The 19,066-nt window shown below is 56.6% G+C and overlaps 1 protein-coding gene across 4 annotated transcripts in view; it reads left to right on the top strand.

Moving 5' to 3' along the window:
- The first annotated feature begins 1,190 nt into the window (after nucleotides 1–1,190).
- The window catches only part of WNT3 (Wnt family member 3), a 48,270-nt gene continuing 30,394 nt past the window's right edge, over nucleotides 1,191–19,066 (top strand). For 2 of the 4 annotated variants that reach the window (XM_040460036.1, XM_040460037.1), the window contains exon 1: nucleotides 1,191–1,447. In XM_040460036.1, the coding sequence (XP_040315970.1) occupies nucleotides 1,368–1,447 (80 nt within the window). In that variant the 5' untranslated portion in view covers nucleotides 1,191–1,367. The remainder of the gene's footprint in view (nucleotides 1,448–19,066) is intronic. The other 2 variants (XM_040460039.1, XM_040460038.1) reach the window with 2 other exon arrangements.

Here is a 19,066-nt window from a genome sequence, read left to right as displayed (position 1 = left end):
CTAGGGTCCAGGTGCCTCTGGGGCTTCGGGTGGTGGGAAAGGGTCTTGGGGAGCAGGCTGCCCAGGCGGCAGGGGGAAAGTCCCCCAGGATCTGGCGTCCATCTCGGCGCTCCACTCAGGGCTGAGACCTGATTCTTTGACTCTGGAGAGGGAGAGGACAGAAAGGACCCAGGGCGCCGTGGTGGGACTTTTTTCCTATGGTGGGGGCTGGGGGGGTTGGGATACATTTGGCTTCCGCACAGGGAAAGGACCCGGTTACCACCGAACCCCAGGTGGGAACTCAGGCAGGGAGCTGGGGGGAGGGGGGCCCCGGCGGGCAGCAGGGTCTTTCCGAAGACCCCAGCTGCTCCCTGCTGGGGCTGCGGCGTTCCCCTGGCCCCAAATGGTTCATCCCTAAGATCCAAATGGGACCGCGGGCACTGCTTCTGACCCGAGCTGGAGGCCAGGCCTGAACCCCTCGTGGAGGAGAAAGTGACCCGGCTCCGCGAGCAGGAAATGCAACTGGCCGCTGGTGTCAGTTGCAGGAAATGCAAAGGCAGCAGGAGGTCCCGATACCGATCTGATCCCTGACAAAAGACTCAAATGACACTCAGCTCCGTCCCCCGGCGCCGCCCGCAGCCAGACCTCCGAGCCTCCGCGGACCCTTCTGCGCGCCTCTCGGACACCCGGGAAGCGACCTCCTGCGGCTGGGGTCGAGTGGCCGGCCGGCTCTCGGGCTCCGGAGGCTGGAGGCTGGGAGGGGTTGTATTTCCCAACCCCCTCTGAGACCCTCGGATCCCGTCCTGGCCGAGCGAGGCTTCTGGAAACATCTCTGTGCTTTCTACTCTCGATTTCTCACACGCCCGAGTCCAGAGGGGTCACGGTCCCCCGAGAGAAAAGGAGCCACCCATCAATGCCCACGCCAACCCTGCACCACGTGAACGCCCCGGCCAAAGCCCCAGCTTCTTAAACCTGGCTGGCGGGGGGCCGCGGCAGTCCCGGGCCAGCAGAGGGTCCAACGTGCCGGCCCCTCCCGCCCCCCGCCAAGTTCCCACTGTGTCCGGGGCGCGGGCTTCGCCCAAGTTTGCTGGGCGATGCCCTTCCCGGAGCCCGACTCGTGGGCCGGGCGGGAGGGGCGCATGATTGACAAGCTGAACTACAGACTCATCTCTTACCTTAGGCCGCGGGCGCTGATTGGCTGCTCGCTGACATCCTCAAACCCGGCTGCTCCGCGCTGGGCTCGGGAGGGGGGCGGCTGCGGGTGGAGGTGCGCTTCTGACAAGCCCGAAAGTCATTTCCAATCTCAAGTGGACTTTGTTCCAACTATTGGGGGCGTCGCTCCCCCTCTTCATGGTCGCGGGCAAACTTCCTCCTCGGCGCCGCTTCTAATGGAGCCCCACCTGCTCGGGCTGCTCCTCGGCCTCCTGCTCTGTGGCACCAGGGTCCTCGCCGGCTACCCAATTTGGTGGTAAGACTCGCCTCTTGTCTGCCCGCGGCCCGATTTCTCCGCCGAGTCCCGGGGAGGTGGGCGGGGGGGGGGGGGGCGCGCCGGCCGGGGGTGGGCTGCGGCTTTTTTCTCCTTGCCTCCCTCCAGCCCCCCACTCGCCCACCCCTCCTGGATTTTCTGCTGGTGTCGCCTTCAGAATCCAACTCCTGGCTTTTCTGATAATCACCATTTTCCCTGCTACTCGCTACAGAGGCTGGAGGACTTTCCCCGGCTCAGAAGGTCTCTGATTTCTTAAATCCTAACCCTTCGCCCGTCCCAATCTGGGGGGCCTGAAGACCCTCCATTTGCTTGCAGTTGGGTTTCTGGAAATCCAGCGCGGTCCCTGGGGCCCAGCCACTCCTCTTCTCCATTTTGGGGTCTTCATGGGCAAAATCATCCTGTTTCTTCATTGCCACCCCCCGCTCCGCCGGCGCCTCCATCAAGAGATTTCCCCACAATAACCCCGTTTTGCCTTCAGATTTCAGACCCCGATGGCTTCAGGGATCCCCGGGGTAGGGGAGCAGGGGGGATTTCATCAGATTCTCCCCACTCTGCTCTAGATTAATCTTGAGCCTCAGAAGTGAATATGGTATTTGCTGATCGAGATGCCATTGAATTCGGATTTTATACATTTCGTGTTTGTCCATCCTGGCAAAAGGGGGGCTCTTTGAAAATGTAGTGGTTTGGGAGGGGGTGGGTTTGTGCTTTGACCAAAACCCCAATTCTCCATGTCAAATTCGTTCCTTTTGGAAAACCGAGGACCGAGGAGAAAGGGAGAGAGGGAAAGGAGAATTCTGTCCCCGAGAAATGCGGATACAAAAGACATTTTTAGTAAATAAGGCTGGGAAACCAGGCGCGGTGTTTAGGGGGGTGTGCGTGGATGGGGGGACTGACCAGGGAATAAACAGCCCTCTGGGAGCCCTAGTTCCCGGGAGTCCCCTTGTTTTCCAAGCAGCCCCACCGCCCCCCGGCAGGTCCCAGAGGCCAGAGGGGAAAGACACACTGAAACCAGCTCTCTAAATTATACCCCGCCTGTCCTCAGTCTCCAGCCCCCTGCATTCCGGAAAACTTTAATTAAAGAATCTTACCCTCCTGGACGTAGGAGAGCCTTGGCCTGGGGGGGTGGGAGGTGAGGAGGAAGAATTTGGGGTCCAGGAGCGAGAAGAGGGCCCGTGGCCCCTGGGGTGAGTGTCAGAGAGGAATGCCACCTGCGTGTCCCCCTTTCCCTGACTGGCCGCCCCCTCCCCAGCCCAAGGTAGGGGGAGCAGAGCCAGCAGGATTCCGGGGCCACACCCTGGGTCTGTCTCCGGTCGGTCGGTCGTTTGGGGACAGTAGCATTTGGGGGCCGGGATGGGGGCAGGAGCAGGGCATGGCCAAGGGTCCGTGTGGAGAGGGTGCTGAGAGTTGCTACCAGGACATATACCCAAGGGAAAGTCTTTCTTCTGCCCAACCCATCCTTCCCGCAGCTTCGGGCTGGCCTGAGGCCTCCTGTGCGTAAAGAAGTCCAAGGGGCGGCTGGGGCAGACAGGGATTCCAGGTTGGGGGCTCTGCCTAAACCAGTCCTGCCTTTTCAGCCCTTTCTGACCCTCTTTCCATTCCTGGGCCAAGGCCATGCTGTTCTTTGCCTTCCTGGGGACTAGTAGGGGGGGAGGGTATGGAAGAGAATGCTTGGAGCCCCACTGGCTGCAGGGGCAAGGAAGGGAGACTAGGTCCCCTACCCCATTAACTGGAGGAGGGCACTTCCCGGGGCAGTGCCTGTGGGGAAGGGTTGTGTGTGGGGGTGTCTCATGTGTAATGGTGTGTTGGGGAACACCTAGATAGGAAGATTTGGAAAAACCTGGAAAGCCAGGACATCTTCCCTGACATAATGCTGGACACACGGCTTGTTTGGGGACTAGTGGGGAGGGACTGGGGGGGACAGGGATGCTGCTTTGTCTCAGCAGAGGAGAGGGGTGTGTGTGTGTGTGTGTGTGTGTGTGTGTGTGTGTGTGTGTGTTCTAGGTCTATGATCCTAAGAGGTGTCAAATGTATACTAGTATCTGTATATGGAAGAGTCTGTGCCTGCAGCTGGGCGACCATGGATGTGAACTCATGTGAGATGGGGGGATCCATGGCTGTGACAGGGTGTGCTGTGCCCCTATAGACCAGTGACAGCAAGTAGCTGATTCTAGGATGTGTGTGTGTATGTGTGTGTGAGACAGAGAAAGTCTAGAAGTGTCTGTGCTCACGTAAAGGTCAGCACCTGTGTCTGCTTGTGACACTATGCATGACTGTGTTCATGACTGGGCATGCGAGTGTTGTGTGTGCGTGTGTGTGTGTGCGTGTGTGCGTGCGTGTGCGCGCATGCCTTCATGACGGTGTAAGGGGAAAGCCCCACAGCTGTCTTTGTGCATGGATATCAGTGCTCATGGCCATGACCTGATTGTGCTTGTAAGTATGAGTGTGAGGCTGTGAGTGGGTCCGCCTGTGACCCTGCCCTCAAGTCACTGGCTGGGCCCACGGTTGTGGATATGTTCGCGGACCTATGACTTACGGGTGTGAGTGACGTCCGAGCTTGGGTGCTTGGTGGGTGTCCATGGTCCTGGAGGGGCGGTCCAGCAGGAGACAAAGGTCTGACGAGGAAACTGCTGGGGACACAGCTGACCGAGGGTCGCGGGCTGGGCGGTGTGGGGCAGGGTACAGGGCCCTCCCTGGCGCGAGCTCATCCTGTCTGCCTGAGGACTGTGGTCAGCAGCCCTCCCCTCTCAGACCATTTGTCTTTGGTCTTGGGACTGGGATGGAGGGTAAGTCGCCGTCTCAGAGCTGGGGCGGGCCTGGGATGGGGACCATAGAGTGGACAGGCTTCAGATTCCTGTTCCCACTCTGCCTCCAGGGCGGTCAGTCGGATTCCAGTTATTTGAGCGTCTGAGCCCAGCATCGCCCGCCCAGCTCACACATTCCCCAGGAGGATTTGCAGGGGGAAGCGTTTAGCGGGGATTCCTGTCCATGCCACCCCTCCAGGAAGGTGCCCCCAGCCCCCCCGCAGCCTGTGCCGCCCAGGCCCCAGCCCTGAGAAAAGGCGGACCAGAAAGTAGAGCTATAAGGGCCTCAGACGGGGGCTCGTGGAAGGAACAGATGTGCTCCGGGGCTTTACAGCCAGGTAGTGGTAGAGCTGGGACAGGAAGCGGTGACAGCAGCCCTGGATTCTAGAATTCTTCTTGTCAGTCCCAGTTAGCGCCTGCTGGAGGAACTTGTCTTTCTTCTCCCTCTTGGGGGAAAAATGAACTCCCTTATTAGGACCCATCCTAGGGCCCTGCTGCATTCCAGAGACAGAGGCCCTGATGGAAGGGGCCCTACCCGGGGGTCAGGTGCACGCCCTGCCTCTTTGTGACCCACCCATATGGGCGCCTGTGTCCTCATCTCTCACTCAGGGCTCACCAGCCTGCCCTGCCTCCTCCCAGCCGGGGTTGGGGGGCGGGGGCGGTGGCAGGGGGAAGCGTTCTGCCGAAGTCAAGGGCAGGGAGCTAGGAAATAAGACACCTGAGTTTTCTCTCCACCGTCCGGGACCTACTTCCCCACTCAAGTGGCTGCCCTAGTCCCTGCCTCAGTTTCCCCTGTCAGGTGTCCCGCTGCCTCCCCACCGCGCTCCCGCCTCCACCCGCCTTTCAGAGGCTTGTGAACATGTTCAGTCAAACCCCGTGGGGGTCAGTGGGCTGGGCCCAAGGAGGCACCTGGAGACTGCGGGGGAGGAAGGCCCCAGGCCAGGTGTTAACACTTGTAACAGGCAGGAATTACAGCTGGCTGGGGCTGGGGCTGGCGAGGAGCTGAGCTGGCTGGAGGCTGTTGATCCCACAGACAGACAGACAGACAGACAGATGGGCAGATCCGATGGCCGGGCTTGAACCGGGTGGTCTCCCTTCCAGGGCAGGCCTTTCCCTGGGGGAATGTGGCCGGGAAATTAATCCGGGTCTTTTGGAAGTGAGTTTACAACCCTCGCGCCCCCCCCCCCCCCACTGTGGGTGGGGTTTGCTGTCCAGCGGGAGCAAAATTGGTTGCCCGATCTGTTTGCGTTCTTATGATGGGACCACGTTTTGTTTTAAACAAAAACAAGAACAGGTCAAATGTTATAATAACACCAGGAGCCTGGAGCTGAGTTAGGATGGGGGGGGGGGGAAGGCTTGCGGTGGGGGGGGGGGTGGGGAAGGGGCAGCAGTCAGGGAAAGTTCTCCCAGAACCTCAGAGCATTTTCGACAGCTCTGGGGCCAAGGGGCAAGCGATGAGTGGAGGCTGGGCCCTGAGCATCAGCCCCACCCCGGAGATCTTGGGGGCCCGAGATCTGAGACAGCTGCCTGGTAGGAAGACCTTTTGGGGGGGGGGGTCGAAAAAGGCAGGAAGTTCTTTAGTGGACACTCTCCCTCCCTGCAGCTTTCCGTGGTGACAAACCCAGCCAGACCCCGCCGGCACCCGCACTCTGGCATCTGGGCACGTGCTCAATAACTGATAAAGGTGGAGAAACTGAGGCAGAGCAAGAGGGCTCTAGGTGGAGGTCCCCAAAGGTAGATTCAGGCAAGCAAGCATCTCTAATCCACCTCACTGCAGAACTTAATGTTAAAAAAAAAAAAACCTGAAGGTACTTGGGCAGGTGAAGGATGGAGACGCTAATATGGATGCTCCAGAAGGGGAAGAGAGCTCTGACCTTGGGGTTTTCTCTAGAGTTTGAATAGGTCTGAGCAGGACACTAGGAGCTTTGAGTCAGGGCAGGAGAGGTGACTTTTCTCAGAGGAGGTTGGAGCTAACAGACTCTTCCAGGGAGAGTGGGGAAAAGGAAGAACTTCCTGGCCTCAGAAGGCAGTGAGCCCAGGGAGGGAGGGGGAGCTGGTGTTCCAGCCTTTTCCACCCACCCTTCTGTAAAAGCCACAGAATCCTTCTAAAGCCACCAAGGAGGGAGAGACATTCTCTACCTCTGTCCCTAACTGGGAGAGGAGGTATGCCTAACCCCTCCCTCAAAGGTTAGGGCCATCCGGGAATTACACCTACACCATTATGTTTTCGTGAGTGCCAGGAAGTGGTTAGAGCTGAGTGGGGAGACTTTTGTCTGAGTTCTAAGTTCTCCTGTGTGACCTAGGATGAGTTTCTTTTCTTCTCTGTGCTTTGAGTCCCTGACTCCCCTCCGGGCTTCGTGCTCCTTACCGGGAGGGATCCGTTCTACCCCGGAGTTCACAGGGCTATGACCGGGACGGATACATTGCTGAGAACCATCAGCCCCAGGTGGCCCCAGAGCCACCTTCCCCCCCCCTCACCCCCCACCCCTCCCAGGCCCAGTCAGACATTCAGAGCCTGCCTCAGGCAGCCTAACCCCTTCTGCAGCCCCGTCTGACCTCAGTCCCAAAGCGGGCAGCTCCTCTCCTGCCAGGCCAGGCTGCTCACGTTCACATCCGGCTTTTTCACGTACTACCTGGGTAACCTAGGGCAAGTTAACCTCTCCGAGCCTCAGTTTCCCCATTTATAAAATGAGAATAGTGATTGCTTCTACCTCACGGCTATTGTGAAGATTAACTGAGTGGATACATATCAAGTTCTTAGAACAATGCCTGGCATACAGAAAGTACCCGGTAAATGTTAGTTACTTACACCCCATCTGCAAGCTAACTTGCCTCTTCCAAGAAGCCCTCCCGGGTTGGACTCACCTGGCTTTGTTTTCTCATCTTCAGAGGTCAGCTTGCCCATTATACTTGGCACTGGTGACCATGAGCCTGTTGCTTTCTTCTTCTTCTTTTTTAAGTTTATTGTTATTATTATTTATTTTATTTGTTTAGTAATCTTTGCAACCAACATGGGGCTCGAACTCACAACCCTGAGACGGAGAGTTGCTCACACGCTCTTCCGACAGAGCCAGCCAGGCGCCCTGACTGTAGCTTTATTCTTCGCTTGATGGAGTTCGGCCAGGCTGACCTAACCTCGGCCCTTGGCTTGCCCAGGAAGGGTAGGAAGAGAGGGCACCGAAGCCTCCCCTGGCCCTCCTCCCACCCCCCAGTCTGTGGGACTTGCAGCCACTGCCATTTCCAGCTGGGACCTGGAGCCACCTCGAGCCTGGGCCGGGCTGGGGAGGGGTGGGGGAGGCGGGCTCACAGGGGGAGTGGCACCGGGGCCGCCTGGAGCAGCCGGAGCACAGAAGTTGCTCCTCCAGGAGCCGAGAGATGATTCAGAAGGTGATTTATAGACGGAAGGCAGAAAGCCTGGCTCCTGGCCGAAGCGGCTGCTTAATTACATTCTTTGGTTTGGGGGGGTGGGGGGGCCGGGGGCCCGCGCGGGGCGGCAGCAGAGGATCGACTTTTACCCCCTCCCCCTCCAGGCCTTGTCCCCATAGCTGCCCCAGGTCCAAGCAGTGTCCCCTCTTTTTCCTGCCCCCAGAGAAGGAATTGCCTAGGCCAGGAGAGCAGGAAGAACTTCTGGGGCTGGAGGAGGGGGAGGAAAAGGGAAGAGGCCAGAGTCCCCTCGCCTGGGACTCGTCCAGGGGAGTCTGACCTACAGAGGGGGCTGGGAAAGAGGGCCGCCCTGGGGAGGATCACTTCCTCTCTCCCCTGCTTCTGGGCAGGTGAACAGCTAACCCAGCCGAAGGCAAAGGGTTTCTAGAATCTTCCTGAAGGTACCGACCCCACACTTTCCCGCCAGTGCCCTGTCCTACTGCTGCTTCTGGATCCTTCCTTCAAGTATGTTCCTTTTAGGTTGTTCAGTTTTTCAGCGAGCCGTGGGCTGGGGACTAGGGACCAGGGTTGATGCTGAGCGGTTGAAACCCAGTTCTCGCGTGCCCGACAACCTGTGTCGTGTGGGCACAATGTCTGCCTCAGATCCAGAGGGTTCTCCGGGCAGGGTCAGCTTTGTATCAGAGGGAGAGGAACTTTGCTATCCTCATATTAAACCAACGTATCAGGGCCACCACACTTCTCCTGCTGAAGCGAAAATTACTTCTGCACTGTTGACAAGCAATCCCCCCCTTCTGCTGAGTTACTTGCCGTGGTGGCATCTGGATTCCCTCTATGAACACTGACCCGTGTGGCAGCCTGACATCTCTCTGCTACTTCTTGGTTCCCGTGCAGTCTCATCGTGGCTCTGAACCCCCAAGCCCCACCTCCAGTTCTGGAGGCTAGAAAGGTGTGTCGGGGGCAGGGTGGGAGGGTAGCCCGGACCGATAGAGTCTATTTATCTGTTTTGCAGCTCGGCATGTACAGCCGGGAGGAGTTGGCAGGGGTCAGGATGGGGACACTAGACAGCTCTCTGGTTCCCCCTGAGGCGGGCCTTCTCAAAATGGCCTCATTATGTGTGTGGAGTGAATTCCAGAAATGTCAGGCACACCCATACATCTAGGGCAAGGATGGAGACCCAGAAGCATGCTGGAGGACAAGAGGGGGCAGTGTGGGACGGCGGGAGGTTTCCGGCGCCGTGAGTTAGGGGTCCCGAGACCTGGCTCTGCCATTCATTGTGGTCTGACATTAGGCCAGTCCCTTCACTGTTGTGGACCTCAGGAAATAGGGCACTTGGGCGAGCTGTTGGCCTCGGACTTCCAGCTCTGAGATTTCAATCCCGGATTCTGATCACCCAGCGATTTGCATTAGCCAGCTGCCTGGAGGAGGGGGGGTTCGTCACCGAGAGTTGATCTCGGGGCAGGGTGGGGAGTAGTGAGCACAAAACTTTATATTCACCCAGCCGTGAGGTCATGGATGCGTCTCGAACCTTCCCAGGCCTCGGTTTTCTCATCTGCAAAGTGAGTGACGATAATAACACGATCACTCGCCCCGCCTACCTGTAGGGCTGCCAAGAGCTTCTGAAGCAGTCGTCTTTACGAAGCCCTTTGAGAAGCGTCAGGTTCCTTCCAGAGAAGTTAGCATCATTGCCGGTCCTACCAAAGAGGAGTAAGATGCGGCCCCTGCTCAGAGGGTGCTAAGCGCGAACCCAGCAGGACTGTCTGAGCCTGAGGAGTTGGTGTTTTCCGCAGAGGAGGAAGAAAGGGGCTGGATACGGGCATCTCCGCTCCTTCCTGGGGGCTTCGTGAAGCTCAGTGAGGAGCCCCCCAGGGAGGGGCAGAGGTTGAGGCCAAGTGGCCGCAAGACATGCCCGGGTCCATAGCGATTAGTACGGGACACGGGAGCCCTCCCCACCTAATGCGGAGACCAGAGGCCTGACCGGGGCTCGGCCGGGCACAGAGCAGGATTTCTAAGCAGCGACACGCGAGAGTGGGAGACACGGGTGGAAGTGAAGTGGGGGTAAGAGTAGAGGGCTCTTCTGAGGCCTGTGGTCACCAGGTCATCGCCTGCATAAGGACCGTTCACTCGAGCGAGGCTGGAAAGACCGGGGGCCGAGTGTGCTTGCCCGCGTGCATGTGTGCGTGCGCACATGCGTGTTGGGGGTGGTAAGGACCAAGCACCCAGTCTGTTGGGAGGGCTGTTGGGTGAAACCTGCCCCTGGGCGAGGAGTCCCACTTATCTGACGGAGCCAGCCTGGCCAGCGAGAAAAACCAATCTCTCCTCTCTCTCCCCCTCTCTCCTCTCAGGGCCACTAGGAATGCAAATAGGGGTTTGTGGCAGTGCCAGTCAACTAGCCTCCTGCCTCCTGCCCAGCTCCTCGCCACGTAGCTTCCTAACTGGCATTTCTGAGGGCCTCTCCCCTGCTCTCACACCTCCTGTGGCTCCCCACTTCTCGTCTGGCACGGAGGCTCCCTAGGATTTGGCTTCTGCCCACCTACTCGGTAGTAGTTTCATAAGCCTCCTGGAGCACGCCCCCCTCCCCACCCCCCCCCACCCCTGGCCAGGTCCTCTGTGCCTGTTCGAGGAAATACCTCGCCACCCCCAGCCTCCCTTCCCCACACTCAACGGCTGAAATTCCACTTTGTCTTCGACCCAGATCAAAACCCTCTTCCTTCAGGAAGCCCTCCTAGATTTCCAAAGCGATGTACTTCTAAGCGGGGGAAAATGCCATCACTCTCTGTCCCTACAAGCAGACGCGCCATACGTTCCCACTGCCTTCTGCCATGGGCTTTGGGTGTCTTATTTTCGTCCTACAGATGCCCCCCTCGAGGAAGAATCTGTGTTGTAGTCCCCTTGCAACTGCCCCCCACCAGTGCCCGGCATCTAATAGGGGTCAGTAAACAAAAACACGGCTCTGTGCCGTGTGTGATGCGCTCTCTCAAGGCACAGGGACAAAAGGTGTTTCTGAGAGTGCCAGCTGCATCGTGCCTCGCGACGGTGTCACAAGCAGACTGAATGGGCCGAACGGATACAAACCCCACTTGCCGGTGTGACCTGAGGCTCGGAGCACCTGGCTTCTGCTGACTTTGAAAGGCAGCCGGTCCTGCTTCCCCTTGACCAGCGGTCAGCCTGCCCTGCTCCGCTCAGGTCCCCCTGGCCCAGGCCATGTGGCCGACAGCCCTGAACAGCGGGGTGGGAGCCCAGACCTGAGCAGGCTGCTGTCTGAGCCTTGTCCCTAGAGTCTCCGCTCCCCTGGGATTAGATTGTCCATCCCGGGTCTGTTTGAAAACTTTGTCCATCTGTGATCTCTCTCCCTCACCAGCTCATGCTATACTTGGGAACCTAAATCTTTAGTTTTAAACTCCCATTCGGTGGGACGTGTTTCTCCCCCCCAGGATTAGGTGAGTGTTTGTTGGTGGTGTTTGTGTGCTGGTTCCCATACGTACGTCATGGTCTTCTAGAAAAAAATCTCACCCCACTCTGCAGTTGGGGACTCTGGTCACGCAGCCTGTATTTGGAATCCACATCCGATCGGGCCCAAAGCTTTTTCTCCCTCCCACCGCTCAGGCTCCAAAGCTGACTTCTTATTTGGGGCAAGAATTTACCTATTCATGTTCTACCTTATTCCCCAAAGGATGGCTTTGAGGCCAGATTACATGTGACCTTCAAATGGCAAGCTGCTACTTTGGGTCTATTGATACTATTTCTGAAACTCTGGGAGGTCCCTTAGACGAGGATGTGTGCTAGTCACTGGCGAACTTTCCACAGGTCTTCAAGCTGGGCTAGCTGGGTGTGGGCATTAGAGGCCAGGCGACCGTTTTGTCACCCCCGGGATGGGCGCAGGGTGCTTGGGCAAATCCCTGCTTTCTGAGCCTTCGTTTTTCTCACCTGCGAAACAGAGTTCCAGCTCTAAGTTTCATCCTTCTGTTTAGTCCCTTCTGCCCCTTCGCGCCCGACCTTTGTCATACACATCCCAGAAAGCAATCGGACAGAACCTTCACGCCCAAACCAATTCTCGCGTTAGTGTGTCTGATTCAACTGATTTTTCACCCCATCTTCACAATTCAGTATTCAACTTTATTCCTCCCTGAGGACAAGCATGATCTCTCCTTTCAGATGAAGTAGATTTCCCTTTATGTCCTGGCTGTTAGGTAACCCAGAGTCAAACTTGGAGTTCAATCCTTGACCCTGACTTGGCATATTTGTCTTCTTCACCTTGATCCTGATTTTCTGGTTTTAAGGTTATTATTTAATCCTGTGTGTTTTGTAGTATAAGCTCCTTGAGGGTACGCACCGTCTTGCACACTGGCTGTATCCTCTGTGCCTGGCAAGTACAGAGTAGTTGCTCAATAAACATTTGTTGTCTTTGGAATAAACGGTTGCTATCAAATCCTTTCTGGAAAACGGCAAGGCACACATACATTTTTTAAAAATCTTGCCCTATGGTGCCTGGGTGGCTCAGTCAGTTAAGCGTCCGGCTTTTTTTTTTTTTTTTTTTTTAATGTTTATTTATTTTGGAGAGAGAGACAGAGACACGGAATCCAAAGCCAGCTCCAGTCTTTGAGTTGCCAGCACAGAGCCCGACACGGGACTGGAACCTGCGCCCCGTGCGATGGTGACCTGAGCCGAAGTCGGAGGCTCAACCGACTGAGCCAGCCGGCCTCAAGTGATTCCGACTTTTGATTTTGGCCCAGGTCACAATCTCACGGTTGTGAGATCGAACTCCGAGTTGGGCTCCGCTCTGGGAGTGGAGCCTGCTTAAGATTCTCAATCTCCCTCTCCCTCTGCCCCTCCCCTGCTCATGCTCTCTCTTTCTCGGGGGGGGGGGGGGGGGGGGGGGGGGGGGGGGTGGGGTAGTTTTGCTCTATCAGGGGGTTGGGTGGTAAGAATTCTGATCAGTCTCTACTTCTTTATCATCGGCTCCCCCTCCACTGGAAATCTATTAAAATCTTGTCTTTGGGTAAGTGACCATCTTTTCTTTTGTCATGAGCTGCTTAATTCGAAACTTGAAATGGGAAGCTCTCTTGTTTCCGGCCAATGAGTCTGCTTTTCCCCTGCCCTGGCTCCCTTCATATCTGGTTCCTCCCACCTCCCCTTGCCCTGGAAGCCAGCCAGTGCCATTGCTGCCATTCTGCAGGTGACAGGATGCCCCGGTCGCATCCACCCCGTCTCCCCAGCTGGGATGCTCCCACTCCCCAGCAGCTACCGGGAGAACAGCTATCGCTAAAAGGCACGGTGGGGAGGGAGGCCGAGTGGGAGGAGGCCAGGCCCAAGGTCACGCCGCATGAGCACCAGGGCCCCTCTCCGCCAGCCAGGCCTCTCCCATTGGCGACACTGGCTTGGCTTGGAAGGTGCCAAGCCCCCACCTACCGACAGATCTCCAAGGAGGGGAGCTGGCCTGGGGGGCCAGGCGGGCCTCACCCATCTGCCGGCAAGGTGTCCTCTCGGCTCTGCGTCACTTCTCCCCTCCCCTGCTTCTGCCCTGGGCAGCACCTCTGGAGACCAACCCACTCAGCCCCTTGACGTTAGGAAAGAGGACGCCCAACCACGGGCCGGGTGGACCTCCGTTTTAACGGAAGCTTCTGCAAAGAAAGAGACTCTGGGGCCTGCCCCATCTATCAGGAGGGACGGCGTCTAGGCCACCGTCCTTGCAGCCGACTGCCCCTTCGTCCCTATTTTGTCTGTGAGACAGCTGAGGCTGCCTGAGCCTGAGGAGGGAGCTAGGGAGCAAGTAGGGGAGGCAGGTCACGGTCAGCTGATAATTCATCATGGACCGTGTGTGCTGAGGAAACAGAGCACACACTTCATTTTTATTTCTTTTATAAAATTAAAAAAAAAATTGAAGGTTTATTTATTTTTGACAGAGAGAGAGAGGGAGAGATAGCACAAGCGGGGGAGGGGCAGAGAAAGAGAGGGAGACACAGAATCCGAAACAGGCTCCGGGCTCTGAGCTGTCAGCGCAGAGCCTGACTCGGGGCTCGAACTCTGACCGGCAACATCGTGACCTGAGCCGAAGTCAGACGCTCAACCCATTGAGCCACCCAGGCGCCCCTCTTTTATAAAAGTTTTTAAAGTTTGTTTTGTTTATTTATTTAGAGCGCGAGCTTGAGTAGAGGAAGGGGAGAGAGAGAGGGGACGAGAAAGATCCCGTGCAGGCTCCGCGTTGTCAACACAGAGCCCCGTGTGGGACTTGAACGCACGAGCCGTGAGATCAGGACCCCAGCTGAAATCAAGAGTCAAATGCTTAACCCACCGAGCCACCGGGCGCCCCCGCACACACTTTAACTCATCCCCTGCCACGATCTCAGGAGGCAGATACTCTCGTTATCCCCATGCTACAGATGACGAAACTGAGGTCCCAAGAGAGCCAACCCATTGCCCCGGCCTCCACGGCTGGCTGGCCCGGGAGCTCCAACCACAGCACAAACCGCCTGTAGCCAGGCCCGCCAGGCCTCGCAGGCCTTCCAGTGACACCACCCCACATCCTGAGAGTCAGGAAGTTCCTCCTTAGGTCTCACTGCAGTCTTTCCTGGCTTAGTCCAAGCCCAGATTCTCTTGTTTGTCCTGCTGGGGACCTGAGCTGCACTGTAGATTTCCAGTTTGCCTCTGGGACAGGGGTGCATTTCTCTGAGTCTTCCCTTCTCCGGAACAACCCTTCCCGGGTGGCCTGGTCTCCCGCACGCCTTTGGCCACCTTGCTCTTCCCCTTCCAGTCTCTCTCCAGCTTCTCTACATCCTTTTGCAAGTTATGTGAGTCACACAACTTGCCTTTAGACCGGGGTGAAGGGGTCCTGCCAGACCCTTCAACTTAGAGGGCTCCGCTCAAGTGTCTTGAGGCCGTGTCCCTCCGCACCGGGCATGGGGTCTGGGGCCCAAGGGGCTGTACCCACCCAGAGCCCACACTCTCCGACCCCCAACCAATGCTCTGGGTACTCAAGCCCCTGGACTTTCTTGCCCAAATGGCCGTGAGCCTGCTTCTGGGAGGTGCAGATCTTTGTCTGGATTTCAGCCTGTCGAGGCAGACCATACTGCCGGTGTTGCTGGTGTGGGTGCCCTGGGGCGCAAGCGGTAACCAGGGGAGGCCATTGGCAGGGACGGTGCATGGGGGCTTGGAGGTTCTTTTGGGGTGTCCAGTGTGCGATAGAATAGAGATGGGCAGACAGCAGGCTGGGGGCTGGCTCTCCCCTTGTCACTTTTTTCTTTTTTTTCTTATTTACATTATTTATTTATCTAAGTCATCTCTACATCCCACGTGGGGCTCGAACTCACGACCCCGAGATCAAGAGTCACATGCTCTACTGACTGAGCCAGCCAGGTGCCCTCCGCACCCCCACCATGTTTTCTAGCATAAAACTCCGTGGAGAACCCAGCCTTTCAGGTGGTGAACAAGGATGAGGGAATGACTTTTTTTTTTTTTTTAATGTTTATTTATTTTTGAGACAGAGGGAGAGACAGACAGACAGTGTGATCGGTTAGGAGCAGAGAGAGAGGGAGACACAGAATCCGGAGCAGGCTCCAGGCCCCGAGCTGGCAGCACAGAGCCTGACGCGGGGCTCGAACCCACGAACCGCGAGCTCATGACCTGAGCCGAAGTCGGTTAAGACTGAGCCACCCAGGCGCCCCGAGAATGACTTTTTAACTCACGATTGGAGTACACACACGGGAAAGTACAGAAGGTAAAAGTTGAGAGCTCACTGAGTTGAACGGGAACACATCATATTTAACAGTTTGTTGACCCGATACGAAATCTTTACATGTTGGGCGCTGGTAGAAGGGCCTCTGCTTACGCTCTCACGCAGGCCCGGGGGCCGCCCCAGCCTGAGAATCGGGGAGAAGGCTTGCTTCCTCCAACTTTGCATCGTCTGCCCTTTCCACCTTAGCAGGTCGACTGCCTTCTACACGGGCAACACGTCCAGCTCCTCCGCGTCTGGGGTCACCTCGCACCTTCAAGTCCCTTCTCGTTAAGCTGCAACGTTGTCTTAACCCCTCCTGAGCCTCAAAGGAGCCTCCTTCATGTTTGCTCGGTTTTGTCATTTTTAACCGGCCCCATCAGAAGCGCGTTCAGCTGGCCGTTCTGTTGTGCCTCCTCCCGGGCACGGCCTGTGATGCCCTGCATGTTCCAGCCCCTCCCGAACCCCCCACCTAGCCCATGGCCCACTCCCGCCCCCTCCCCATGACCTACTTTTCCTTGCATGGGTTAGAGTGTGAGCTTGGGGGACAGCAGTCCTGAGCTCCACCTAGATGGTTCTGCCTGTACTAGCTGGGTGACCCGAAACTCTCTGAACCTCAGTTTTCTCTGCAAAACGAGGGTTACTCTCATTTCTCACGTAAAATGAGGAGTAAAGGACATAACGCGCGTGGGACTTAGCGTGGGGTCTGGTGTCCACGCATTTTGCTATCCTTGATCTTGTTTTATTGTCTGTGTTGTCCTTACACTGCCTCATACCTCCAGGCCTCTATGCTCGGCCCTGCCTTCCTTTGGGAGGACCTCTTCAAACTTACGTTTATTTTTGAAAGCCCAGTTCAGGCAACATTGTGTCTGGGTGGCCCTCCTTCGGCCCGGCCCCGGCTCACCCCCTTCCGCCTGGAGCCCTCTCATCGACTAGACTGGAGGCCCCTGCGGGCAGGACCAGCTCTCGGTCGCCTTTGAACCCACGTCCCCAAGCACGGCAGGGGGCACGCAGTGGGTCCTCTGAGACAAGTCGTGGAGTGAAGGGGACACTGCTGAGAGTCACAGGCCACTCACAGGCTCAGCCTTCCAGCCCAGGCTGGATGCTCAGAGCCTCTGTGAGGCCGTCCCGGGATAGCCTGCTGGCACTTTTCACGTATTCTCGTGAATTCTCAGTGAGCCCTTCACGTACATCTGCCCGGCCTCCCCGACTAGAGAGTCAGCCCTTTGAGAGCAGGATTCCCCTGAAATGTCTTCATACCCCTAGTGAGCCTCCCACATCACCCTGAATAGTGCAGGAGCACAGCTGCTAATTCTGCTGATTGGTGGCCGACGGGCCGGAGGCTCCTTCCCAAGCAAGCTCACGTCCGGGTTCGGCTGGTTCCCACTCTCTGGGACAGCGCTTCCCCCAACTCTGTGATTCCTCAGAGTGTCCAGCCCTGAGCCTCAAAGCTCTGTGCTGGAAGGCAGCCTGGTGTTCCAGAAAGAGGGGTCAAATTGGCCGTAGCGTGAATCTCAGAGGTGCTACTTAATTGCTCTGGAAGTTTGGGTGGCTTCTTAAAAAATCCCTGAGTCTCGGTTTGTTCGTCTGTACAACGGGGGTAGAACTTCTGACCTCAGGGCAGGTGTCGAGATGAAATGAAACAATATACAGGAGCTGAGTTAAAGGGGAATAAATAGTGACTAAATCAAGGATGTTCTGAAGGTCATTCCAGTGTAGCAAGGGTTATAAAACTATATCGGATTTGTGCAACGAAAAGACCTGAATTCCTTCCAAAACAGAAAAGGCCACACTCAGGGAAAGCCGTATGCTCTATGCTGTTTTGTCCCAACCAATTTAACCTGTTTGAAGAGAAAAGTGGGTGATGGGCATGGGGCAAAGTCTGTGACTCGGTGGACCCAATACAATGTGGACTCTGGCCTGACCTTACGTCCGGGTGTCCTGTTGGGCCAAAATACTCACAGAGGCCTGCAGCTCTTGGGAAGGGAAGGGCAAATCCGATGTGGAAGCTGTCAGTTCTTCCTGGGGTTCCAAGCAGTGGTCTGTGTGGGTTTCATACGACTCTGGTTACTGGCGTAGACATTGGCCATTTCAGCCTTGCCAAGTGCCGTGAGCCAATCAGGCTGAGGGCACCAGGAGGCCTGGGTAGGAGGCGGGCTGTCCCAGGGACAGCAGTGAGAGGTGAGAGAGGCCTGCCAGACCACGGGAAGGAATGTTGAGAGACTGAGGCACGGAGAGGCCCCTTAATGCTTTTTGTTCTTTAAAACATTTTTGATTGCACACTGATAAAAAAATATATATATATGTCATCTTTAAAAAATATATCCACGAGGGGCGCCTGAGTGGCTCAGTCAGTTAAGCGTGTGACTTCAGCTCAGGTCACGATCTCACGGTCCGTGAGTTCGAGGCCCGCGTCGGGCTCTGTGCGGACAGCTCGGAGCCCGGAGCCTGCTTCGGATTCTGTGTCTCCCTCGCTCTCTGCCCCTCCCCTGCTCATGCTCTGTCCTTCAAAAACAAACAAACATTAAAAAATTTGTTTAAATAAGAGTTTTCCCAGCTAAGAATGCCTAAACAATATGTATTTCATCTTGCTTCTTTTTAAGCATTGTAAAAAGGACGTTATGCTGTCTGCAGTCTTTTGTAGTATGCTTTTCTCCCTCTACAGTAGGTTTCTAAATTTCAAACTAAGTTTTGGGTGTTACTGGAGCTCTTTGACTTTGACAGCTGTGTCATAGCCCATCGTCCGACGACACCACACTTGGCCGATTCATCTCCCGCCAACGGACGGGTGTCTCGGGGTGCACACGAGTGACGGGTGACCATGGGGGTGCCTGTCGCACGATGCGCGAGTGTCCCCCTTTGCAAGTCGACACCAAGCTCTTCAAAGAGGTTGTGCTCATTTCTAACTCTCACCTTTGCTCTACATTGTCGCTGACGCTTTCGGAATCAAATGGCTTCGTTTTTGGCAATCTGGCAGCTGCCAAACGTGATCTGTGGGCTTCCTGTGCAGAGATGGGACCTTTTTAAGGTCCCAGAGCTGGCGGAAGCAGAGGCAGGGCGGGGCGATGCATAGGACACGCATTTGGAAGAACATACGGCCCGCGTCTGGTGTGACTGGTGCAAGTCCCCGACTTGGCCCTTCGGTCCTTCGTGCCCCCCCAGTTCTCTGCCTGAGGCCCAGAGGGCATCACTGGCATTCGGTGACGGGACACATGGCTTAATGGAGCCCCAGCCTTCTCTTCTCTGCCTCCCCTCACCATTCCTTGTGCTCCTCAAATGCGCCCTCCTGGGTTGTGAACGTGCCCGCTCGCTTTCCAGAAACAATGCTGCTTCGTCCAGTAAGTCCCCCTGGCAGCCTCATGAGACCTAGGGTCCGTTTCCCCCCGGCCTTCTCTGTGCCTGAGTTACAGCCAGAACATCTCCCAGCTGTCACTTCAGGGAAGATCAGAAGGTGAATGTTTCCCCTAAATCTATCCAAAAGCCTGGGCTCCTTCCTTCGGCAAAGCAAAGCCGTGAGCACCTCCGCCCACCTCGGAAACCAGACGCGGCAGCCGTGTCCTGGCTGGAACCTCAGTCCTCACGGCTTGGCCTTGCCTGGGGTGAAACCCCACTTCCTCAGGCCTTTACTATAAAGATAAAGGGATCTTAGGACCCCTTCTCCGACTGGAAAACTCTTCCCTAGCACTTCTTTGCCTGACCATAACCTTCCCA

The sequence above is a fragment of the Herpailurus yagouaroundi genome, unplaced genomic scaffold (assembly GCF_014898765.1).
Source record: "Herpailurus yagouaroundi ecotype Mexico unplaced genomic scaffold, PumYag 247, whole genome shotgun sequence".
Taxonomy (NCBI): Eukaryota; Metazoa; Chordata; class Mammalia; order Carnivora; family Felidae; genus Herpailurus; species Herpailurus yagouaroundi.
Note: the sequence above shows the minus strand (reverse complement) of the source record. Positions and strands in the feature narration are given on the sequence as shown.